The sequence below is a fragment of the Manis pentadactyla genome, chromosome 15, assembly GCF_030020395.1.
Source record: "Manis pentadactyla isolate mManPen7 chromosome 15, mManPen7.hap1, whole genome shotgun sequence".
NCBI classification, from domain to species: domain Eukaryota; kingdom Metazoa; phylum Chordata; class Mammalia; order Pholidota; family Manidae; genus Manis; species Manis pentadactyla.
Window position 1 is genome coordinate 63217782 of NC_080033.1, and position 19577 is coordinate 63237358.

The window sequence follows — 19577 nt, forward strand, 5'->3', positions numbered from 1 at the left end:
AGTTCCGCTTCTCCCTGGGTGGAACTGTCACCTGGCTTCTCTGTCTGCCTTAGTACTTCCGTGCCACTCGTGGCTACCGAGCCTTTGAAATGTGACTGATGCCACTGGAGGAACTGAATTTTTAATTTTATTTAATTTTAATTAAAACTAAAAAAGCAATATGTGACTCAGTTATTGAAAAACTTAAGTATGCTTGGAATGGCTTGGATCTGTAAATCTACCTTTCAACCTTAAATTTCATGAAATCTAAATAAATAAAGATCAAGTATTTCTGATGAGAATTTATTGTCTGCATTGAAATTGTGCTCCAAGTGTATAACACTAGCTTTCCAAAACTTAATATAAATAAGGAACGTAAAATACCTCATCAATAATTTGCTGTATTGTTTTCATGTTGAGATGTTACTCTGTATAGATTGGGTTAAATGAAATGTTCTACAAAAATTAATGTACCCATTGAAACATTTTTTTAAACACAACTATTAGAATATTTAAAATTATATTTCGGTAAATATTTTATTTCTACTGGATACTGCTGGTCTAGAAAATGCAGAAGGTTGTGTCTGGGTCTCAAACCGTGGCTGAGGATCCCTACATTTCACTGCCACTTCAACGTGGGTGCCAATTTTCTTATTTTCTGGGCAATTTCTCCTTCGAGTGTTCAAAAGGAACATCCAAGCACACCTGAGGATCTTCCTCTGATTTCTTCCATCATTGGAAGATGGGGCACAGAAACCAAGATAATGTTGGGACCTGGTACTAAAAAGTAAGAGATGCTAAAAGAGAAGAAAGATAAAAGCCTATCAAAACCTTTCCTGGTTTAACCCAGATGAACTGAGGACTGAGCAGCTAGCTTCTGCCTGTCAGGGATGATTATGGGGGTCCCTTCCTCGACTACTAGGGGATACGCAGTGCGGCCCCATTTCAACTTGCAAAGTCGGCACGCCCAACTGCTCTCAGTAAACCCCATCGCGAGCCCACAGGAGAACAGAACATGAAAAAGTTTCCTTACATACATTTCTTGCGTCGTCCACAAAAATGCTGCTTTTGCAACCTTCCACGGGATTGCTCTCTTTCTTGACTCCAAGGTGTGTGGGGAATGTGACTTGGGTGGTGGCCAGGACAACGCCCGCTGGAGCCCGGGTAGCCGTGGCAATGCTGGACCATCTCCTCAGCTGTCCTTTTGTAGAGTACGTGAGGATGGTGGCCGGCAGGTGAGCTGTAGTTGTGCTCCTGGGCCAGGCGCTGAGGTAACGGCGAGATGAGGAATTCATTTTTCTGAGTCCTTATGAGACCTGACTAACAAGCCAGACATGAAAACATTAATGATTCCATGCACCCCTTTTTTATGGGTTGGTTTTCAGCAACTGTTTAATGGCCATGTCCTGTGTGTGCAGGCTCCATGCTAAATGCTCGACACGCATCATCTCATTTTTATCAGCACCATCAGCAGTTGCAACTATTATTATCCCCATTTTACAGATGAGAAAACTGAGGCTAAGATAGTAAGTAGGAAAGCTAGTATTGGCATTGCAGGGGAGAGAAAATAACTTCCCCTTTACCCTTCTAGGTTCTTGGTAATAAAAAACAGATTAACAGGGAACAGCAAGTTTAATGACATGCACGGCTCCTGGATACCTGAGAGAGACCCAGGAAAACTGAGTAACTCCCCCAAATGGCCCAAGCCATCACCTGAAATACCATCTCCAGCTAAAGGCAAAAGATGCTGGGGGAGAGGCCTTTTCTGGAAGGTGACCTAGAAAAGTAGAGTGAACAAGGGTACGACTGTTACACAAATTCTGCTCCCCTTCGGCACCTAGCTTCTACCATGAGAGGCAATGCTCTTGACCACTCCTCTAGGCTGCTGCTTTTCGTGTTTGTGATGGAAGGCCTGGGCCATGAGACACCCTGGGAGTCTCAGCATCTATGACCAGGCACACACTGTGGTAAACACTGGATAGAATGCACTTAAAAGCAGCACCACCTTCAAGGAGCTTACAGGGTAGGTAGTAAAAAGAAAGGCATTCTATCTTGATTTCACAAGTGCCAAATAAAGGAATGAGTAGGGATGGCAGAGAAAGGAGAGAGTGGTTATCTCCAAGGAGGGGCCCAGGGAGCACAAAGAGCCGCACCGTCAGGAAGAGATCTGCCGGATCAGAAGGAGGGGAGGGGCCAGCAAGCTCATCCAATACCATTTCATTTTCCGAGTTCATGGTACCATGTGTGCATCTCTGTACCTGATATTTTAGTGCCACATTCAGCACACCCTGTACCCTCTCTTCTGGGCATTTGGTCCCAAATTTCCTTGGTTTCCAGATCCTGCCGTGGAAAGTGTGGTCTCTCCACCCGTAGCTCCAGCCTCACTGGGGAACTTGTTAGAAAGCAGACTCTTAGGTGTCACCCCAGACCTGCTGAACCAGAATGTGATTGTTTTTAGATCCCAGGAGACTTGCATCCCTATTAAAGTCTGAGAAGCTCTGAGACTGGTCTTCAACTTCAGAGAACATTAGAAACACGTGGGGATCTTAAATATAGACACAGAATCACTCGTTTCCAGGCAGAATCCTGTACCATCGACAGTCCAATCTCTGTCCAGGTGACAGACACACCAGAACTGGTTTTTAACTGCCCAGGTGATTATTTCCAGGGCAGATGAGTCTGAACCAGGGCTCCAGGCCTCACCATCTTCACTGTGCAGAATGGAGGCAACACCTCTGCCCCGACCACCTGACAAGGGGACATAAATTAGCCACTGCAGCAGCCCCACACACATTCTCACCTGCAGCAATTTAGATGATGGGTCATGACGAGTGGTTGATTCAACATCTGCTCACTGGGCACCAGTGAGGTACCAGACAGTTGGGGAGGTGCTGGGCCCATAAAACAGTGCAGGACATATACAAACAGAGCATGTGGTCTGCCAGGGGCCAGACACATAGACACTCAAGTACAGGACAAAGGAGATGGCACCTCACCCTCCCTGGGTGGATGGTGGCATCAGAGGGGCTGTCCCAGGCCTTATTTTGGCCCACTGTTAGGGGTCAGCTTCTCATTCCTAAAAGAAGCCCCAGAACATGTGGTTTGGCCCTGGTTTTCCTCCCCCTGCAGACATCTGCTGCCTTCTGGAAGGTGGTCGCATTGGCCGTAGCACTGACATGCTCCCTAGGACCCAGACACAAGGACGTACGCTTTCCTTGGCTCAGCAAACACGCTGAGTACCTCATTCAGAGCCCAGCCTAGGCATGGGCATGAAGAAAAGAGAAACATAGTAAGCAAATAAAACAGGTCAGGGAGATTATGGGAGAAGAGAACTGGCTGGCCAGAGAACAACTTAAATCAGTACACCTCACGGTCCCAGAAATCCTGTCCACCATTCCTTCCGGCTGTATCTTGGCACCACGTGCCCTGTCCCCCATCCCAGTGCCATATGGGTGGAGATTTCCCCTCTCATTTGGAGGCGCTCTAGTCTCCCCAGGCCCCCTGTCCTCTCCAACATGGTCTCCCCACATCAGCCAGAGTCCTGTACCAACATAGGTCAATGTATTTCATGCCCTCTGGTATTACCCGCAACCCCAAGACATTTACGCTTATAAGGGAAATCTCCGTTTGTGAGGGTGTCTCCCTCTCTGCACCGGGAAGGGAGTGTGGCTGCACCCCAGAAGCCCTTCTCACTGGAGAAGCCACAGATGGCAATCTGCCTAACAGCCTTACTCTTGTTTGCCGTGCGTGCGCCTGGGAGCTGCCTAACTGCTCCCTCCCCATGTCATCTGCCTTCAGCTGGAGATGGTATTTCAGGTGGTGGCTTGGCCCATTTGGGGGAGAGTTCCTCAGTTTTCCTGGGTCTCTCCTTGTACACAGGAGGTATACATGCTATTCAACTTCTGTGTTTCTCCTGGTGATCTTTTATTACAGGGGGTCTCAGCCAAGAACCTAGAAGGGCACAGGGACAATTATTTTTCCTCTCTCATACAGTCCTAGCTGACTTGGCCCACATGTTTTCTTTCGCCTGCAATCTCCTGCTCCCGCAGACTTGCTGGGCTTTCCGGGGCTCGCTGCTTATGTCTCTGCTTAAGCACCATCTCCTCAGAGAAACTGGACTCATGACTGTTTAAAAGTACCTTCCCCTACTTCCAAATGATTTCAGGCCACATTTAATGAAACGCAACTTTCTCTCCACCATGTCGGACGCACAGTTACAGTGTTCACTCTGTGACAGCAGCAGCCGCACGGGCGTCCCTGGGTATGCCGCCTGTTACCAGCCAAGCCATTATCGGCTTATTAGTCCACAAACACATGTTGAGTGAGTAAATTAAAGAGTCTCAGAGTTCCAGCATCCCCCTCCCTTTGCAGCTGGGGCAACCAGAGCTGGGAAGTGGCAGGTTCAAATTCTTGGAAACCACAGACTCTTCCTGTAGGACAGGTATGAAGCCAGGAACCCTTCCCCCGCATGCCCACCATGCCATTTGGTGTTTACACTTCACAACCACCTGTGGGAACTCTCAGCTGGCAGCACAGGTATAAGTCAGGGCCCCATCCCGTGAGCAGGGCCCTCTTGTCTAAATCCTGTCACCCAGTGCCCCCACCTCCTCCACAAAGACAAAAGACACCATTTACAGTCCCCGATAGACAGAGTGAACAGTTTAAGAAAAAAATGGATAATGGATTATCCATGAAAGCCCTCCAGCCCTTACTGACTTCCTCACTTGGTTAAACTAATATCAAAGGTTTCAGTCACTTAAGTGCCTTAACTGGATGAACCGGTTTGGAAGTTTTCTATTTTCTCTGTTTCCTGAGAACTGCAGGCAGCTCATATGCACAGTGAAAACTTCTGAACTGAAAAAGCAAAAAAAAAAAAAAAGTCATCTTCGATAAGGAAAAATTCTGAGATGCCCAAAAATTAAGTGACATAAGGGCTGGAGAATGGGAGACAGAGACCAAGAAGGTCATAGGTCAACAGCAGTAGGCCATAGCCAACCAGAGCCCACCTTCCTGGATGAAGCCACTTCAGCCATTATCTAGTAAGTCCCCGGAACCACCATATTCCTCTAGAAAGTCCCTGGCCATCACCAGCAACCAATCCCCAGGCCCTCTTTGAAGACCGACCACCTATCCCCAACCACCCAAGCTCTGTCCTTTCCCGTTCGCCCGCCTTCTTTACCTGCAGCCATTGTAAATTTGAACAACTTTCTTTCCTTGAGACCCCTTATAAAAGCCCCCTGTTCCCTGAGTCTGGCAGACAAGTTGTTTCTGTTGACTGGCCTTGCTGCTGGGGAAGCAGAAACGTCCAGTCACAGGACCCAGTCTTTTCCAGGCTGCGTCTGTAACAGCTCCACAAACCCTTTTATTTCTGAGATTTCTCAGACTCTATAGAATAGTTTTTGACTTCTCATCATCCTATATCGGGCCAAACACACTGGGCCCACACAGCCCTCTACTTTTTCGGTTCAGAGTAACGAAGACAAAACTCTAGAATAATTCTTTAAAACAAAACAAGAATTTTACAGCGCTGCATATTATGGAAGAAAAAGATCGGTTTTGGGGATTTAGTTTGATGGAAAACCATTGGCGTCTAACCCCAAAAATTGCATTGATAGTTTAAAAATATAAACCCAGCCCTTCCAAAAGGAGCCATCTGTTTATTTGTAGAATGGGTGAAGCATGTGGAGTCCCTGAACACATGCGTGTTCGACTGAAGAAGGGCGAGCAGGAGTTCTCACGTGGCTTCCAGTGAAGCGCGGCCGGCAGGATTTAAACAAGATTGCACATGGGCGTCAAACATCCCTTTCCATAGAGTTTAAAGAAAAAGGTTCTATAAGAGAAGATGACAGAAAGGGAGAGGAGAGTGGAGAGACTAATTTTGCCTTTTAAAGACCTGGAAACTCAGTCACATCATTTATCTGCTTAACTGAAAAATTAAATACCGACCAAGAGTCAATATTTCATTAAGATCATACATTACCATTTCATACTTCTAAAGAAGTATATACTGTAAGATAATAGATTTCAGTGAGAGAAAGCAAGCACGGGAGAAAAGGAACACTAGTAGAGAAGGAAAAGGCTGAGGATGTCTTTGAGGGAACCCACTGGCATGAGGATGTTCTAGAATATTGTGAAGAAGTGACAAAAATGACGCAGATAAAATGGAATGGCACAAAGACAATGAAGGCAGGGAAACGCTCAACATGAAAATGACACCCTTTAGAGGCAAATTCTAAGCTCTGCTGTTTGCTAGCTGAGCTTCAGCATTAAGCTCTCTGAGTTTCTGGTTTTCTTTTTCTTCCCTTTTTGATCCCCCATCTGTGAAATGGGAATAAAAGTACCCTAACGTGGGGTTTCTCATTGATTAAATAAATGAATATTTATCAGGGGGCTCTGCTAAGCTGTGAAGTGCTCAGTAAATATTGACATAAAAATACAGAGCCATGGTGACTTTTGAAAAGGAAATTAGGGACTTGAGAATATATAAAAATTGTTTACCAGGTCCCAGGTGAGAACAAGCAGAACCATCTAGACCAATGGTCAGGCTGAGAAGACAAACTCTGCTATTACCATGCTGAGAGCAACCAGACACTGACGACGTCCTCATTTCTCTATGAAGTACATGATGCTAAGAAATGGAAATAGAATTTTTTTGCCATCTGCATCTACACATGCACAGATGGTTTGACAGTCAGCTTGGATGAGCATTTACACACAGGCACACACTTTAAAAAGAGAATGTATGTCCAGGATTCCCTATTACTGTCAAAGGGGGAAAAAAATCTCTCATGCTTTGGGTGGAAAAAAACACAAAACTATATATATAAACAAAAATCTGGCATTTCTCATCCATTCACTGATATTACCATCAATGGGACTCACAAGACAGATACGATGTGGAAAGGCATTTACATCTTCCAGATCCCAATACACAGCAACCTTCTTTCAAAATATTGTAAAGCCGGGTCACTCCAAATTTAATTGGATACTGTTAATATCTGAAACTTGCCCATAGCCTGGTGTGAGAGGCAGGCAGGAAGCTATTGAGAGGCACATAGTATTTTCAATTCTGTAATAGTTAAGTGGCCCCTTCAAACTTTCCCTTATCTCCTGGGGAAGTTTATAAACCTCTCAGACACTGTAGTCCCTGATTTGTAAAATGGGAATAATAATAGTATTGCCCTTAGAGGATTTTTAGAGGATTACATGAACTGTTACTTTTAAAGTGCTAAAAACAGTGCTTGGCACAGAGAAAAGACTCAACATGTTTATTATTGTTACCATTATCATACTTGATTGTTTGAGAAAACAAAGCAGAGAAATCAGGTCTTTTTCTAACGGTGTGTTTACATAATAATTTTCTCCTCCAATTGGACTTAAAATTCTGGGAAGCAGCCTAAATGTTCTTTGTTTATTGCAAGACAATGAAACGCTAAGGAGTCTTCATGACCTGAAAAGAGACATATGAATGAAATTCTTGCAAATGTGACTGAAGATGTTTAAAGACGTGGGAGAAATCATGTTTTTTTCCCCCCTACCTTGGAGAGTTGCTGGGATTCTAGGCTTCAGTCCCGATTCGTGTGTAGGTTTGTTCTGGTGGGCATGGGGAAAAGGATGGCAAGTAGAAAGGAAATCACAAGACTCCACTTCATAAAGGACCCTTTTCCAACCCATTAACTTCTGAGCCACAAGGTTCATTGTTTAAATTAAGATTCAGCTTCTTACTCACCTGATTGTCACCCAAAAGAGGCAGTAGTATGGGGAAAAGGATGCTTTTGATCAACTTTAAAGAATAAATGGACGGTTAGTGATGGGAGTAAAAAAAAAGCAAAGATAGACTTTCTGGAGATGGTGGCAGAATGCACCAAAGGCACAGACTGGAGCCCTAGATTGCTGGCCATCTGTTTAGATGAGACAGGTAAGGGCACACCTCTTCCGGTGCACACCTGAGCAGACCCCTCCGAGGCTGCCCGGGAGATGCTCACCAAGCCCTCTGCCCGTGGCATACGCGGCCACATCACTGGGCGACGATACCTTCTCCCTGTGACCCCGGACCTCAGCCAGGCAGGCAGGGTCCCTGTGGCTCCTGAGTCATTCCAATAATGCTGAATCAGAAAAAGGTACAAAAGCCTTGCTGCAGAAGTTCTTAGAAATGTCTAAGAATAGCTTTTTTCTCCTTCCTGGCCTACTGTTTGGCCACTTCCTCAAACGCTCCAGTGGGCTCGAAACGAATCATCCTTTTCATCCATTTACACTAACCAAATTTGGCTCCAAAATAACATTAACTAGCATGGCTTTGACCATATGCAATGGTTTATGCTACTGACATAAAGATGAATCGACTCAGTTCCTTTCTTCAAAGCACTTAAACAATAACTGTCTGTATAAGTATAGCTTTGCCAATCTAGCGGCTCTTAAGGGCAATTAAGAACATACTGATGAAACTTATTTATATGACTAATTAAAAATATGTCTATTGACATAAACACTTAATGATTTCAACAGCCCAAATCTCTGGAGACCAGACTACAGCGGCTCACAAGTCAACACTGGGTTGAGTGGTATAAGCCAATTCTGCTCAATGTGTGCCTGTGCCCATTCTCAGAAGGGCATACTCCCCTAAAAAACTCTTTTTATTATTGCAACAATCTATTAATATCAGCATTGTTGACATGTTTACCATAGCCTCCTATTGTATCAATTTTAGCCTTAATTTCAACAAAGTTAAATGCAAACAGTTTTGATAAGCAATCACAATCTATGTTTCAACATTTGCAAATCAATCATGGTTGAATCATTAAATAAGTGGCTTAATCATGATCAGTAGATGTTGGTGTCTGTTTCTCCTTCTCCCCACCTTCCTTCTCTGCCCACCTGAGGGAACAGTTCACTGTTTTCTATGTACCAGACACCATAAAGCATTCTAACTGTGAAATCTCATCTGATTCTCACATAGTTCTACAGGATGGGCACTTTCATTAACCTCTGTATCCCAGGGTTGTCTGAACACACAGCCTTCTCATACTCTTACCCACACATCCTATTAGGATTCAGGAGAAGTTCCAGAAACACTGTATTAGGTAACTGACATTTGCTAAGAGAACAGAACATAAAGGTTCTAACACACAAAGGTCAATACGGAGGTGATAGATGCATTAACTGGATGGGGGGAATCCTTTCACAGCGTATACATACATCAAATCATCATGTTGTATACTTTAACTATCCCATACTTTTATTTGTCAATTATATGTCAATAAAAAGAAAAGAAGGAAGGAAGGGAGGGAAATAAGGAAGGAAAAAGAAAAGGAAAAGGAAAGAAAGTTTCCAGAGAGGATATGACTTTTGTGGGGAGTAGGGTAGTAGCCCAAAACACTGACTCTTAAGAGCCAGCCACTTCTGAGCTGGCTTAACATAGAGCCTGACTTCCTGCCAACCGCTTTTTACTGCCATTTCAGATGGGTCCAAAGGACACAGCATGACACCCTCTATTCAGATCATTGAGAAATGAAGGCTGGGGTCAAGCGGTACAAAAATCACAGAGTCCTCCTTTCGGCTTCCCTTCTCAATCTTCACACCAAAGGAAGGGTGTTGAATGGTGTCAGTGAGAAAGCTGCTCCGTGGATCTGGAGGTGACAGGCTCAACTGCTCTCTGGAATGTGGCCCTACTGGATGTGACTAGTCTAGTTCAGAGTTCTCCCTGAAATGTTCTGTTTTTTTCTCCCTCCTAGTGTACCGCAAGTACCTTCAGGGCAGGGCGAAGCTACTCTGCTTTGCAGCAGCCATAGCAGGTCCTGTATGGCAGAGGGACTCTATACCTCTTTGTGAGAGAGCTACATGGAATAATCAAGAAGATGACCAACATCTTCCCTGTCCCGTGGATGGCTACATAGCCCCTGAAAATCAACAAGGAGGACAGATGTCACAGCTGCATGAGCCTTACAAGCAGTCAGCTCATGAAGACGTTCTCATCTAGGGAAGGCTAAGGAAGGAGCCATCCGACAGCCTTCTGCTGCATAATGCTCTTTGCTCAAGTCTTTTCTTGAGAATCAGGTCATTTCAAAGGAAGCTTAAAGAAGTATGTCATTTGGAGAACACATGACTTGCCATAATGGCTGTTGGTTAATGGTGAGAGACCAAGTCAAGATAGCTAGCATGTCTGGGTTTAATAGAAACCAGACTGTCCACGAACTTCACACGGGACCCCAAGGGCTGCCTTTCCCCCCCCTAGATCTTTCCAGGCTTTGGGGCTGTGTCTCCTCTTTTACGTGTCATGTTAGCATCCTCTGGAAGGAAGGATGTCCTAAATATCTGGGAGGAGATACTTGTAACTCATACCCATCTAAGCTGTGTTTTTAATGTCTATTTCAGAATCCAAATTTGTGTTTCCAACCTCAAATCCCCATTTTCCCCAAACATCATCCTGCTTAACGAGGTATCACGTGGTTAATGATGTTGACAAACTTCAACGTACAGTTGATCTCTTGAGCCCCCAGCTCTGTGCTGCCCAGTGCTCTTATTCCAATTGAGTGATGTATCACCCTGGGTCTAGAATAAAGTGGTGGCCTCCTATCTCATCTCCCTGTTAGCAATCCCTACTTTCTCTTGCTTCAAAGTTATTTTTCTAAAGCATCTCTTTGGACGGGCCACATTCATGCTCTATTATACAAGATGAGTGCCAGACAAAGAAATATGGATTTCAAATTACTTTGCAATCCCATCCAATCTAAATCCAGCCCCTGGTACCCTGGTCTGCCCACCTCCTACCCTTTGTTACTGAATTCTAGGTATGCTGGCTCCATTGTTATTCCATCAACAGGAGGGCCAAACTTCCACCCCAGGACCTTTATGATTACTGTTTCCTGAGTCTAGACACTAAGTCTACACTGAGTCTAGTCCCCAGACCTCACTTCCTTTAGATTTTTGCTCAAAAGCCGTCTCTTCAAACCACCCTAAAAAACAAAATACACCTTGTCATTCTCCAGTGCAGTCAGCTTTATTTTTCTGTAAATAAAACTCTTATCATTCCTGATGGCCCATGTGTAGCTGCTTGCTACACATGTGTTTATTGTCCAACCCGACTATTAGCTCCATAAAGCCTGGGGCTTGGGTCTACCTTGCTCATTTTTATATGAGTGTCTGGCACACGGTAGGTTACTCTAAGTATTTGTGGAATTAATTGAACTAGAAATAAGGCAGTATGCTTGGTATTAAAGGAGACATAAAAACAAGCAAGACATTGGCGCCTGTCCTTAAAGATGCTTCTACAACGTGAGACAAATATAAGCAATTAATCAGATACATCCGTTTCCTGCTTCATCATTCTGATTCACCTGCCCCGCCCCTGGGCTTCTTTACCGCCCTGCATTTCACCGGAGCACTTATCAAAGGGGGTTATTAAACTCTTTCCTTGTAATGTTGATCCCTGCAAAATACAGGTGCTGTGTTTGGCTTTGTGTCCTTGGACCTCAGATGGCATTGGCATGACACTCAAATCGTGTGGACTGAATAAGGAAATACACAAATTCAGGACACCTCAGAGGATAATATTCAAACTCTTGCCAGGTGAGAAATGGCTGAGCGTTATGAAGGGAAAAGCCATAAGAATCCATTTGTGTTACAGAAAAATGGCTGGGACTCTGCCTCCTGTAACAGTGGAGGATAAACTACTTTATACTTTATATTCTGCCTGGCATTTGTGTGAAATATGCCAAACATTTAGACAAGAATAGAAAATTACATAATGAGCACATTTTATCCAGTTTTTCACTCAGTTTATTAACTCATTATGCTATCTCTGCTTCAGATTTCTTTTTTATGGAGTCAAAGCATTAGAGATATAGGTATTCAAGTAATGAAATCTAAACTCTCAATTGAATCAATTTAGATAAATATTTTCATATAAGATTAGCATCTCTTGCTATCAAAACTCTTCAGTCGTGGCTTTCTGAAAATCAATAATCAGTACAGTATTGTTATCTCCTGCTGTTTAAATTCTCACTATTCAAATGTATTTGGTTTCTGAGTTGGGAAAGCAAGGACTTTATGTTGATGCTTAATGCATGTTAACTGAAAGTAGTGATTTTCCTACAAGGAATCATTGACAGGAGTCCTGGAACTCAGCTGGAGCTGCATAAATAGGGTCTGTTGTATTTGCAAGATAGTGAGTGGAGTGATCATTTCTAGAATAAAGGGTGCTCCGCCATGCCCAAGGCTGCCGCTTGCAGATGCACAGCATCGGAAGACCTATGTTCCTACTTGTTTCTGTAGCGGCTCCAGAATGTCAAGCTCTCCACCCCACCTTGCCCTGCCTCCCTTGGAACTGACAGCACTCATTTGTTAAAAAGACAGCTGCAACTAGAAGCCATGCCAGCGACCAGCTGTTAAAGATGCGATGAGATATGCCACGTGGCGCCGACCCATTGGTTAGCTGTCCAGACCAATGTCAAGAAGCAGTCCCCCGTTCCCCTATATTCTCTTCTAGTAGTTGTTTAAAAAAGAGACAACAGGCCTAAAATGGAGCCAGTTATGCTAAGTCACATCCAAACCAACACTGAAGACTTAGGTACAGTCTGACCTCTTCCAGAAATGGAATCTTAAACTTGTCAATCAGGAACGGCCTGGTCAGCAATACAGAGGTAACTTGCCTGACAGACCCCTTCCTTTTCCAAAAGGAAGTTGACTTTGCCACAACCAATCTGCTTTTTGCTAGTATAACTTCCTGTCCTGCTATCTGCTAAAGGGGATGCTGCCCGATTCGTTAATCAGTGAGTAGAGCCAGCAAAATCTTTAAAATTTACTCAGTTGAACTTTCATTTTTTAAACATAGCTTTACAGTTTCTTATGTTTAAGTCTTTAATTCATCTAGGTTAGCTATTGTAAAGGGATTTTCATGCATGGACGGCTGTCCAAATTAACGTTTTTAGTGGGGGACACAAGCACTGGAAACTTCTCTTCCTTCTTACTGATGCAACTCTCTCTCTATAGGTTTTGTTGTTCAACTCTCTGTCAACATTTTCTTTCCCATGTAGGAACTTGAACCCAATGTTGTCATTTAACCCAATTTGTTAAAAGTCACAGATTCCATTTTTGTATGTACCACTATTGGGCAACAGCTAAGCAGTGGCTGCCGCCTAAGGATGTGGCATATGCTGTCCAGTTCATCTGTTCCCACTGCTCCCTGTTGTCCCATGTCCGTCATTACATTACTAGTCTGGTGTCTGAGGACATTGGGCTTTGTGACCTCTGCCCTAATTCAACCCTATAGTTGATGCATCGCTTATGTAAGAGTCATGTCTTCATGATCCGAAGCAATTCTTTTTCTTTTCTTTCCATCCGCCAGATCACCCAGCACAATGCTAAGTCCACATATTTGTTACACACAAATATAATTATTAAGAAAAAAGCATCTGGTTATGAATGGAGAATCTAAATTAAGCAAGGGGAAAACAGAACTGGGATTTTGAGTCTGGACCTAGATTGCAGTTCTGACCCCACACTTTAAAAATCTTTGCAACCTTGATCATCTGCATTACCAACCTTAGGCTTAATTTCCTCATCTGTAAAATGAGGAAAACGTAGAACTCTATTTTTTATAGCACTGCTTGGGATTATATCAGGTAATGCCCGAAAAGCACACCCCTCTGCAACATTCATTAAGAGCTCAGTGGTCACTGTTTCCATGAGGCAGGTAGATAGACAGCTTTCTTAGAAGGCTGGAAGAGAAGCATAGTTTATTTACCTTAGGAAGTCTGTGAGTTTGTAAATACTCGGTGTCCTCATGCAGAAACAAACTACAAAAGCCTGCAAATGGGTAAACATTTCTTTCCTGTGAACCAAACTTGCCTTCTGTAGCATTCAAATTACTCTCCAAACAGATGCTGGGGGTGGAGGAGGGGAGCCTGGGGGCAAAAATAGCCAGTGACCATTTGCATTAAATTAAATGAATACCCTCCATCCGGGGTCAGCTTCAGAAGGACAAAAATGTTAGGCAAATGCACACGCTGTTAACTCGTCAACACACAGCTGAGGGATTCACTGCTGTGCGCAGGGATTTCCAGGTTTTTCCTTGCGCTCTCACAGATTTCCCTGGCTCATCCAACTGTCATGCAAGGCCTCCTGTTACACAAGCACAGTGTGGCAGAAAGACAGAAGTGGCTCTCTTGCCAAACATTGGGTCACTTCCATACGATGTCAACAGCTAATTAATCTGTCATGGGTCAGTTTACCAAGTTGTTCAAAGTGTCAGATGGCTCAGGCCACCCTTGGCCTAGGATATGTCATATTTCAATAAGCCAAGATGTCTATGCTTGCAGATGACTGAGAAAAATGGACAACCAGGTTCTTGGGAGCAATCTCAAAATGCGCTTATTCAAGAGTGTATATGCGAAAGCGGCTCTCATGGTAACTCAGCTGCTCGTGCCCCACACACTGAGATTTCCTCCATGGCCCATTCTTTCATTTGAATGCAAGGCATTTTAAAGCAAATCGCTTCTGCTGTTATGATTCTCCTTTAATCAGAGATTACAGACGGCGTATCGGTGGCTTACCATGATCGCATTAAGAAAATCAGCCACAGGATGTTGAGTTAACTTCTGCCAAAAAGTGTTTCACTGGATTCTCCAGCCATAGCTAAGATAACGCGTGATCTGAGATTACAGCCAATATCTTATTTTTATCCATCAACAACCAAGCCTATGGGTAAAATGGTCCCTTTTCCATCCAGGAGTTGATCTGGTGACTGCTGCCCTCATTTCAGCGCAGGGACGCATGTGCACAAGCAGGAGTGAGAAAGATGGTGCCTGCTTTGCAATCTCTCTGGCTTTACCTCCCATCCCCATTCCTGCCCTTTAATTCTTCCTAAGCAGGAAGGACTTTCTCCTGGTCTTTAAACTTGCCAAACCTGTTTCTGGTTTTCTTGGTAAAAAAATTATAAACCAAAGCTCTGTAAGTCTGGATTCGCCTTCTCAGAAAACTTTTCCTGGACCAACCAAATCAAAAATACACCTCCTTTGTCATGACTGTGGGCAACAGTGTGGTCATGCCGCAGTTTGGAACTAAAGGTCTGGATTCAGATTCTAGCTCTGCTACTTGTAAGACTTGTGACCTAGGCTGAGTTATTTTGTGCCTCAGTTTCCTGAGGATAAGTGGAAGATACAGGTTTTCTCTGAGCACTAAAGACATTAATAGTGTCTGACACCCAGTGAGTGCCTGGCTGGCCTGTTTCACTGGCTGATTCACTGCCTGAAAGGTTCCTGTTTCTTGATTGACTTGTTTATCTTTTCCCACTAGCATGGTGGCTAGCAGAGAGGAGGGACTTTGCACCTTCTCGTCCTGTTTTTTCGTCCCCAGCTTCCCTGCACCAGGTATAATGTCTGATGCATAACAGATTCTGAGTATTTGTTGACTGAACGAATGATGTTCAGTGACACTTTTGTGACAAGACAGCACCCACTAATGAGGCTGGTGGCCATCCACTAAGTAGAGAGGTCAGTAGTTGGAGAACCAGGGATGTGATTCAATAGTAAATTAAGAGTATCCCTAATTTTGCATTATCTAGTTCTACATATTTCTAGTTCAATATGTATAGATTACAGCCTAAATGAAGACATTGGTTTTGTTATTTTTCTGGAGAGGAAGGGTCTGGAAAACTCCCCATGTGACAGCATTAGTGCCAGACTCATTCAGTCAACAAATATGTTGTATTTATAATGGGTTAGGCACTGACCCAGGCCCTGGGGATAAAGAATGAAACAGCTCCGGCCCCTGCCTCAAGGTGTCCTGCCCAATGGTATTAACAGCTAAACAGACATCACAAGACTCTTTCTGCTCGGCCCCTAAGCCCCCTTCCCCAAGAAGCTTGGGAAATCACTGAAGGGGCACTAAGCAATTCTTGACAAAGCCTCTTAAAAGAGGAGACGCCTAACTTAGTCTTTAATGAGGCTGCTGTTAGCCAGGTGAACAAGGTGGGGGAGGGGAGATACCCAGGTGAGGGGGCAAAGGTGAAAGGGAGACAGTGGCTCAGGTGCCTGCAGCTATTTGCTTTGTCAAGCTTAGAATGGTTCTATGCACTGGCATGCATATGCTTTGGAGAGTGGAAAGTGGCACAGATTTAAAGAGCCCTAAATATAAAAAGATAAATGTGAACCCATATGTAATTCCAAAGAAAAATAACATTATTAGTAAAACTTACATTCAGATGACATCAACATAGCCAGAATTTTATAATTTGCGATGAAGCAAAAAAGTCATTATGTTCATTAAAGCTGGAGACTTGGCGCTTTATCCTGTTAAAAATGGAGCGTCACCAGGGATTTTAATCCTGGGGAGAGTTAATAGCGCTGCAATTTGGAGGATGGATTGACAGCAAGACAAGAATCAGACTAAGAAATCCATCAGAGGCTTCGCCTGGGTTTCTAAGGGAGAAAATGGCAACAGAGATCATGCAACAATGGTAAAGATGGAGTAAACATATTTTAAAAAAGAAAAACAATGTAGACTTAGAAGGGTTTAATTACTGGGAGTGGTAGTTAAGGAAGGAACTCAGATCCCTTTTTGTAGGCAACAGGGTAAATCAAAGATGAAAAAAGCCTTTGGCATCATTTTTTATCACTTGTAAAGAATCACCCAGCTCTGCTGACTTCGTATGGACCACTCCTTGAACCCATCAGATCTATACTGCCCAGTACAGAAGCTGCTAGCCACAGGTGGCTATTTATAAATTTAATTAGTTAAAATGACATAAAATTAAAAGTACAGTTCCTCAGTCACACTAGCACGTTTCCCTGCTCATTAACCACGTGTGGCCAGCGGCTATCATACCAGATAGCCCAGAAAGTTCTACTACACACACCATGCCACCAACCTGCCATCAACTTTATCCAATAAATTGTTCATGATCCCCAACATTTATGTTTTGTTTTCCTTTTAAATCTAAAAGATGTCAAGCCACTTCGAAATACAGGAATCTCCATCTACCTACATTAGTTAAATGCCACTGCATATGTGAATTTGGAAGAGAAATGTGGCAGGATTAGAAACCAACCCCTCGTGATTTTTCAGTCTTCGAGAAGACTGAGAGAGGCTTGCTGCAAATAAGATGGAACCAATAACGTCAAATAAGTAACTACTTGGGTGTTCCTGATAAAGTATCAACAGCCAGGGGGAGCTGGGGGGATTAGCAATAAGGTTCTATCGGTCTCCTTTTCAAGACCTGCAAAAAGCTTTACGGACAACGCACAATCTGCTGAGATTACAAAGAATGGGAATCATAGTAAGTGAAAACAGTAACAAAAACTGCAACAACTGTATTTGGTTTCAAGTTGAACAAAAAGAAAAGGTATTGTTTTCTTATTGGTGGGGGGCAGGCAAGGGGACCCCAGAGTGCATTTCAGATCAACTGACGCCTCCCTTTCTGAATACCCAAAGCACCTTGCAATGGGAGAAGGTAGCTTGGTGAATCTGACAGAGGCGCCCTGACTTTGAGAAATGTGACTCAGACCACTATTAACTAAGAATATATGTTTCATGGGCTACTATGTTCATAGAAACTTCAGCAACAGAAGAGTCCCTCCCACACACGGGATTGCACAGGAAATCAGACAAAAATTATTAGAATCATTGAATCAAATCGTTGGCCACATGCTATGTACCAGACACACCTGGGAATGCGGGAATCTGCCTGTGGCCAGAGTACAAATAATCTTGCCTCATAAACAGAGCTTCATGACAATCTTATTTCTGTCCGAGCAGGTCTGAGGAAGCCCCCAGTGGGCCACAGGACCAAGGGAGACCTAAGGAATGCTGCTGAAACTTACCTTCAGGGAAACTGGAAACCATGCTGATGTCTTCTGTCCAACACAACCATTAGTAAGCATGACTTGAGGTGGGCAGAGACAGTGTTCACTGGGGAAGTCAAAGTTCTCCGAAAGCCCGTGGGGTCTGGCCCCTGCCTGCCTCTGTGGCCCCACCCAGGACCCAGCTCCTCCAGCTCCCATCCAGGGTGGCTCACCATGGTTCCTCAAGCCAGCCGCAATTCCGCCTCCCACAGAACAGGCGCACAAGCCATTCCCTCCTCTAGTATGCTGCTGAGGCCTCCTCACCACCTCTCAGCTTGCTGACCGCCCTTTTCTTCAGGGTTGCCTCCTCATAATCACCCCATCCCCCACTAAGCACGCCTTCATTGCACTGGACACCTGTTTGTCGAAGCACTTACCCAAGTTGTGATTGCACATCCCTGTGATCCTTTAGGGAACATATCCACCCCTACAAGGTTAGAAGCTATAAAGTCCACAGAAGCAGAAACACACCTTTTCAAAGGCCCATCTTTCCGTGTCTAGCACTTACCAAACAGACTGACTTTGAGTAGGAGTTTAAAAAATAACCAAAAACGGTAGGATGGACAATGTACCCAGGGCTCTGGAGAAACCTGGACTGGAAGAGCCTTTTGGCATTTTTAGACACATTCTAGAGAAATGTGATAGATATGATTACTGTCGTTATTATTACCACTGTTCTACAATTATTGTTACTACAAGTACCCATGTTAGCAGCGGTACTTTCTTACATAGTTGAGGCACTTACCGCTCTGAACCAGGCAGTGGGAAAGGGGCTCATTCTCATTTAGTTCTCCTAACACCAATCTAGGCTAGGAAAAACACCATGAATATTTTGTAGATGAGGAAACTGAGCCTTAGAAAAAGTTAAGTGACTTGCTCGAGCCATGCAGCTGGTATGGGAGACTTGGGATTTTCACTAGCCATTGGACTACCAGGCTCAAGCAGTGACCACCACACGCTATAGCCCTCCATCATGGTCCGTCCACATCTCACACAGAATCAAAGAATTTTTAATCTCTAGACATTCCAATTGGGTAAATAAAGCTATTGCCACTTGACAGTGAGGGAAGCCAAGAGGTTAATGAACTTACGGTGTTTGCCATACAGGGAAATTTGAAATATCAGCAGGAAAAAAAAGAAAAAAAACCCAATATGGTCTCAAACTGCTCCAAATTAAAAACAGATCACAGCCTTTTTTTTCTTTACAAAAATATGACTATATTTCAGCATAGAATCACTTAAAAATAACTGTTTCCAGACACCAACATATGGGTTATGTACCAGTTTCACATGATTAGTATAATTTTTGAAGGAAGTTGTTATCAGAACCACAGGGTTGAAAAATCATTTTAGACCAAAACCGCAGGAAATATTCAAAGGTAAAAATCTTAATGGAAAAACATGCTGAAGGTAAGACAACTGGTCAAGAGAAAACCTGCAAAGGGTATGTTCTAAATTCCAGCACATGGGAGAAATCCAGGTTCCAGGAAAGCATAGAAGAAATGGGGATTGGTTTATTTTGTAAGTCACAGACCAGGTGAATTCCAAAAACATTGTTTTCAGAGAGCTGTACATTAAAGGATATCCAGTTTTGTCCACAAAACATGTGCCAGTCCCCAATACTTTTTAAGGTACTCATATTATTCCACATCTAATACTATTATTTCCACCAGTTAAGAAGAAAAAATTTAAAAAAAAAAAAGAAGAAGAAAAAATTGTTTTAGAATCTGTTTCAGACATGGGAAAGAAGAAAGAAAAAAT

At 43.6% G+C, this 19577-nt stretch overlaps 1 protein-coding gene across 2 annotated transcripts in view; it reads right to left on the reverse strand.

The window, feature by feature from the left end:
* The window catches only part of ADAMTS18 (ADAM metallopeptidase with thrombospondin type 1 motif 18), a 119150-nt gene that overhangs the window by 64490 nt on the left and 35083 nt on the right, over positions 1 to 19577 (reverse strand). Inside the window, exon 4 of one of the 2 annotated variants that reach the window (XM_036909322.2) lies at positions 1017 to 1299. In XM_036909322.2, the coding sequence (XP_036765217.2) occupies positions 1017 to 1299 (283 nt within the window). Of the gene's footprint in view, positions 1 to 1012; positions 1300 to 19577 lie in introns of both variants that reach the window. The other variant, XM_057492986.1, reaches the window with a different exon arrangement.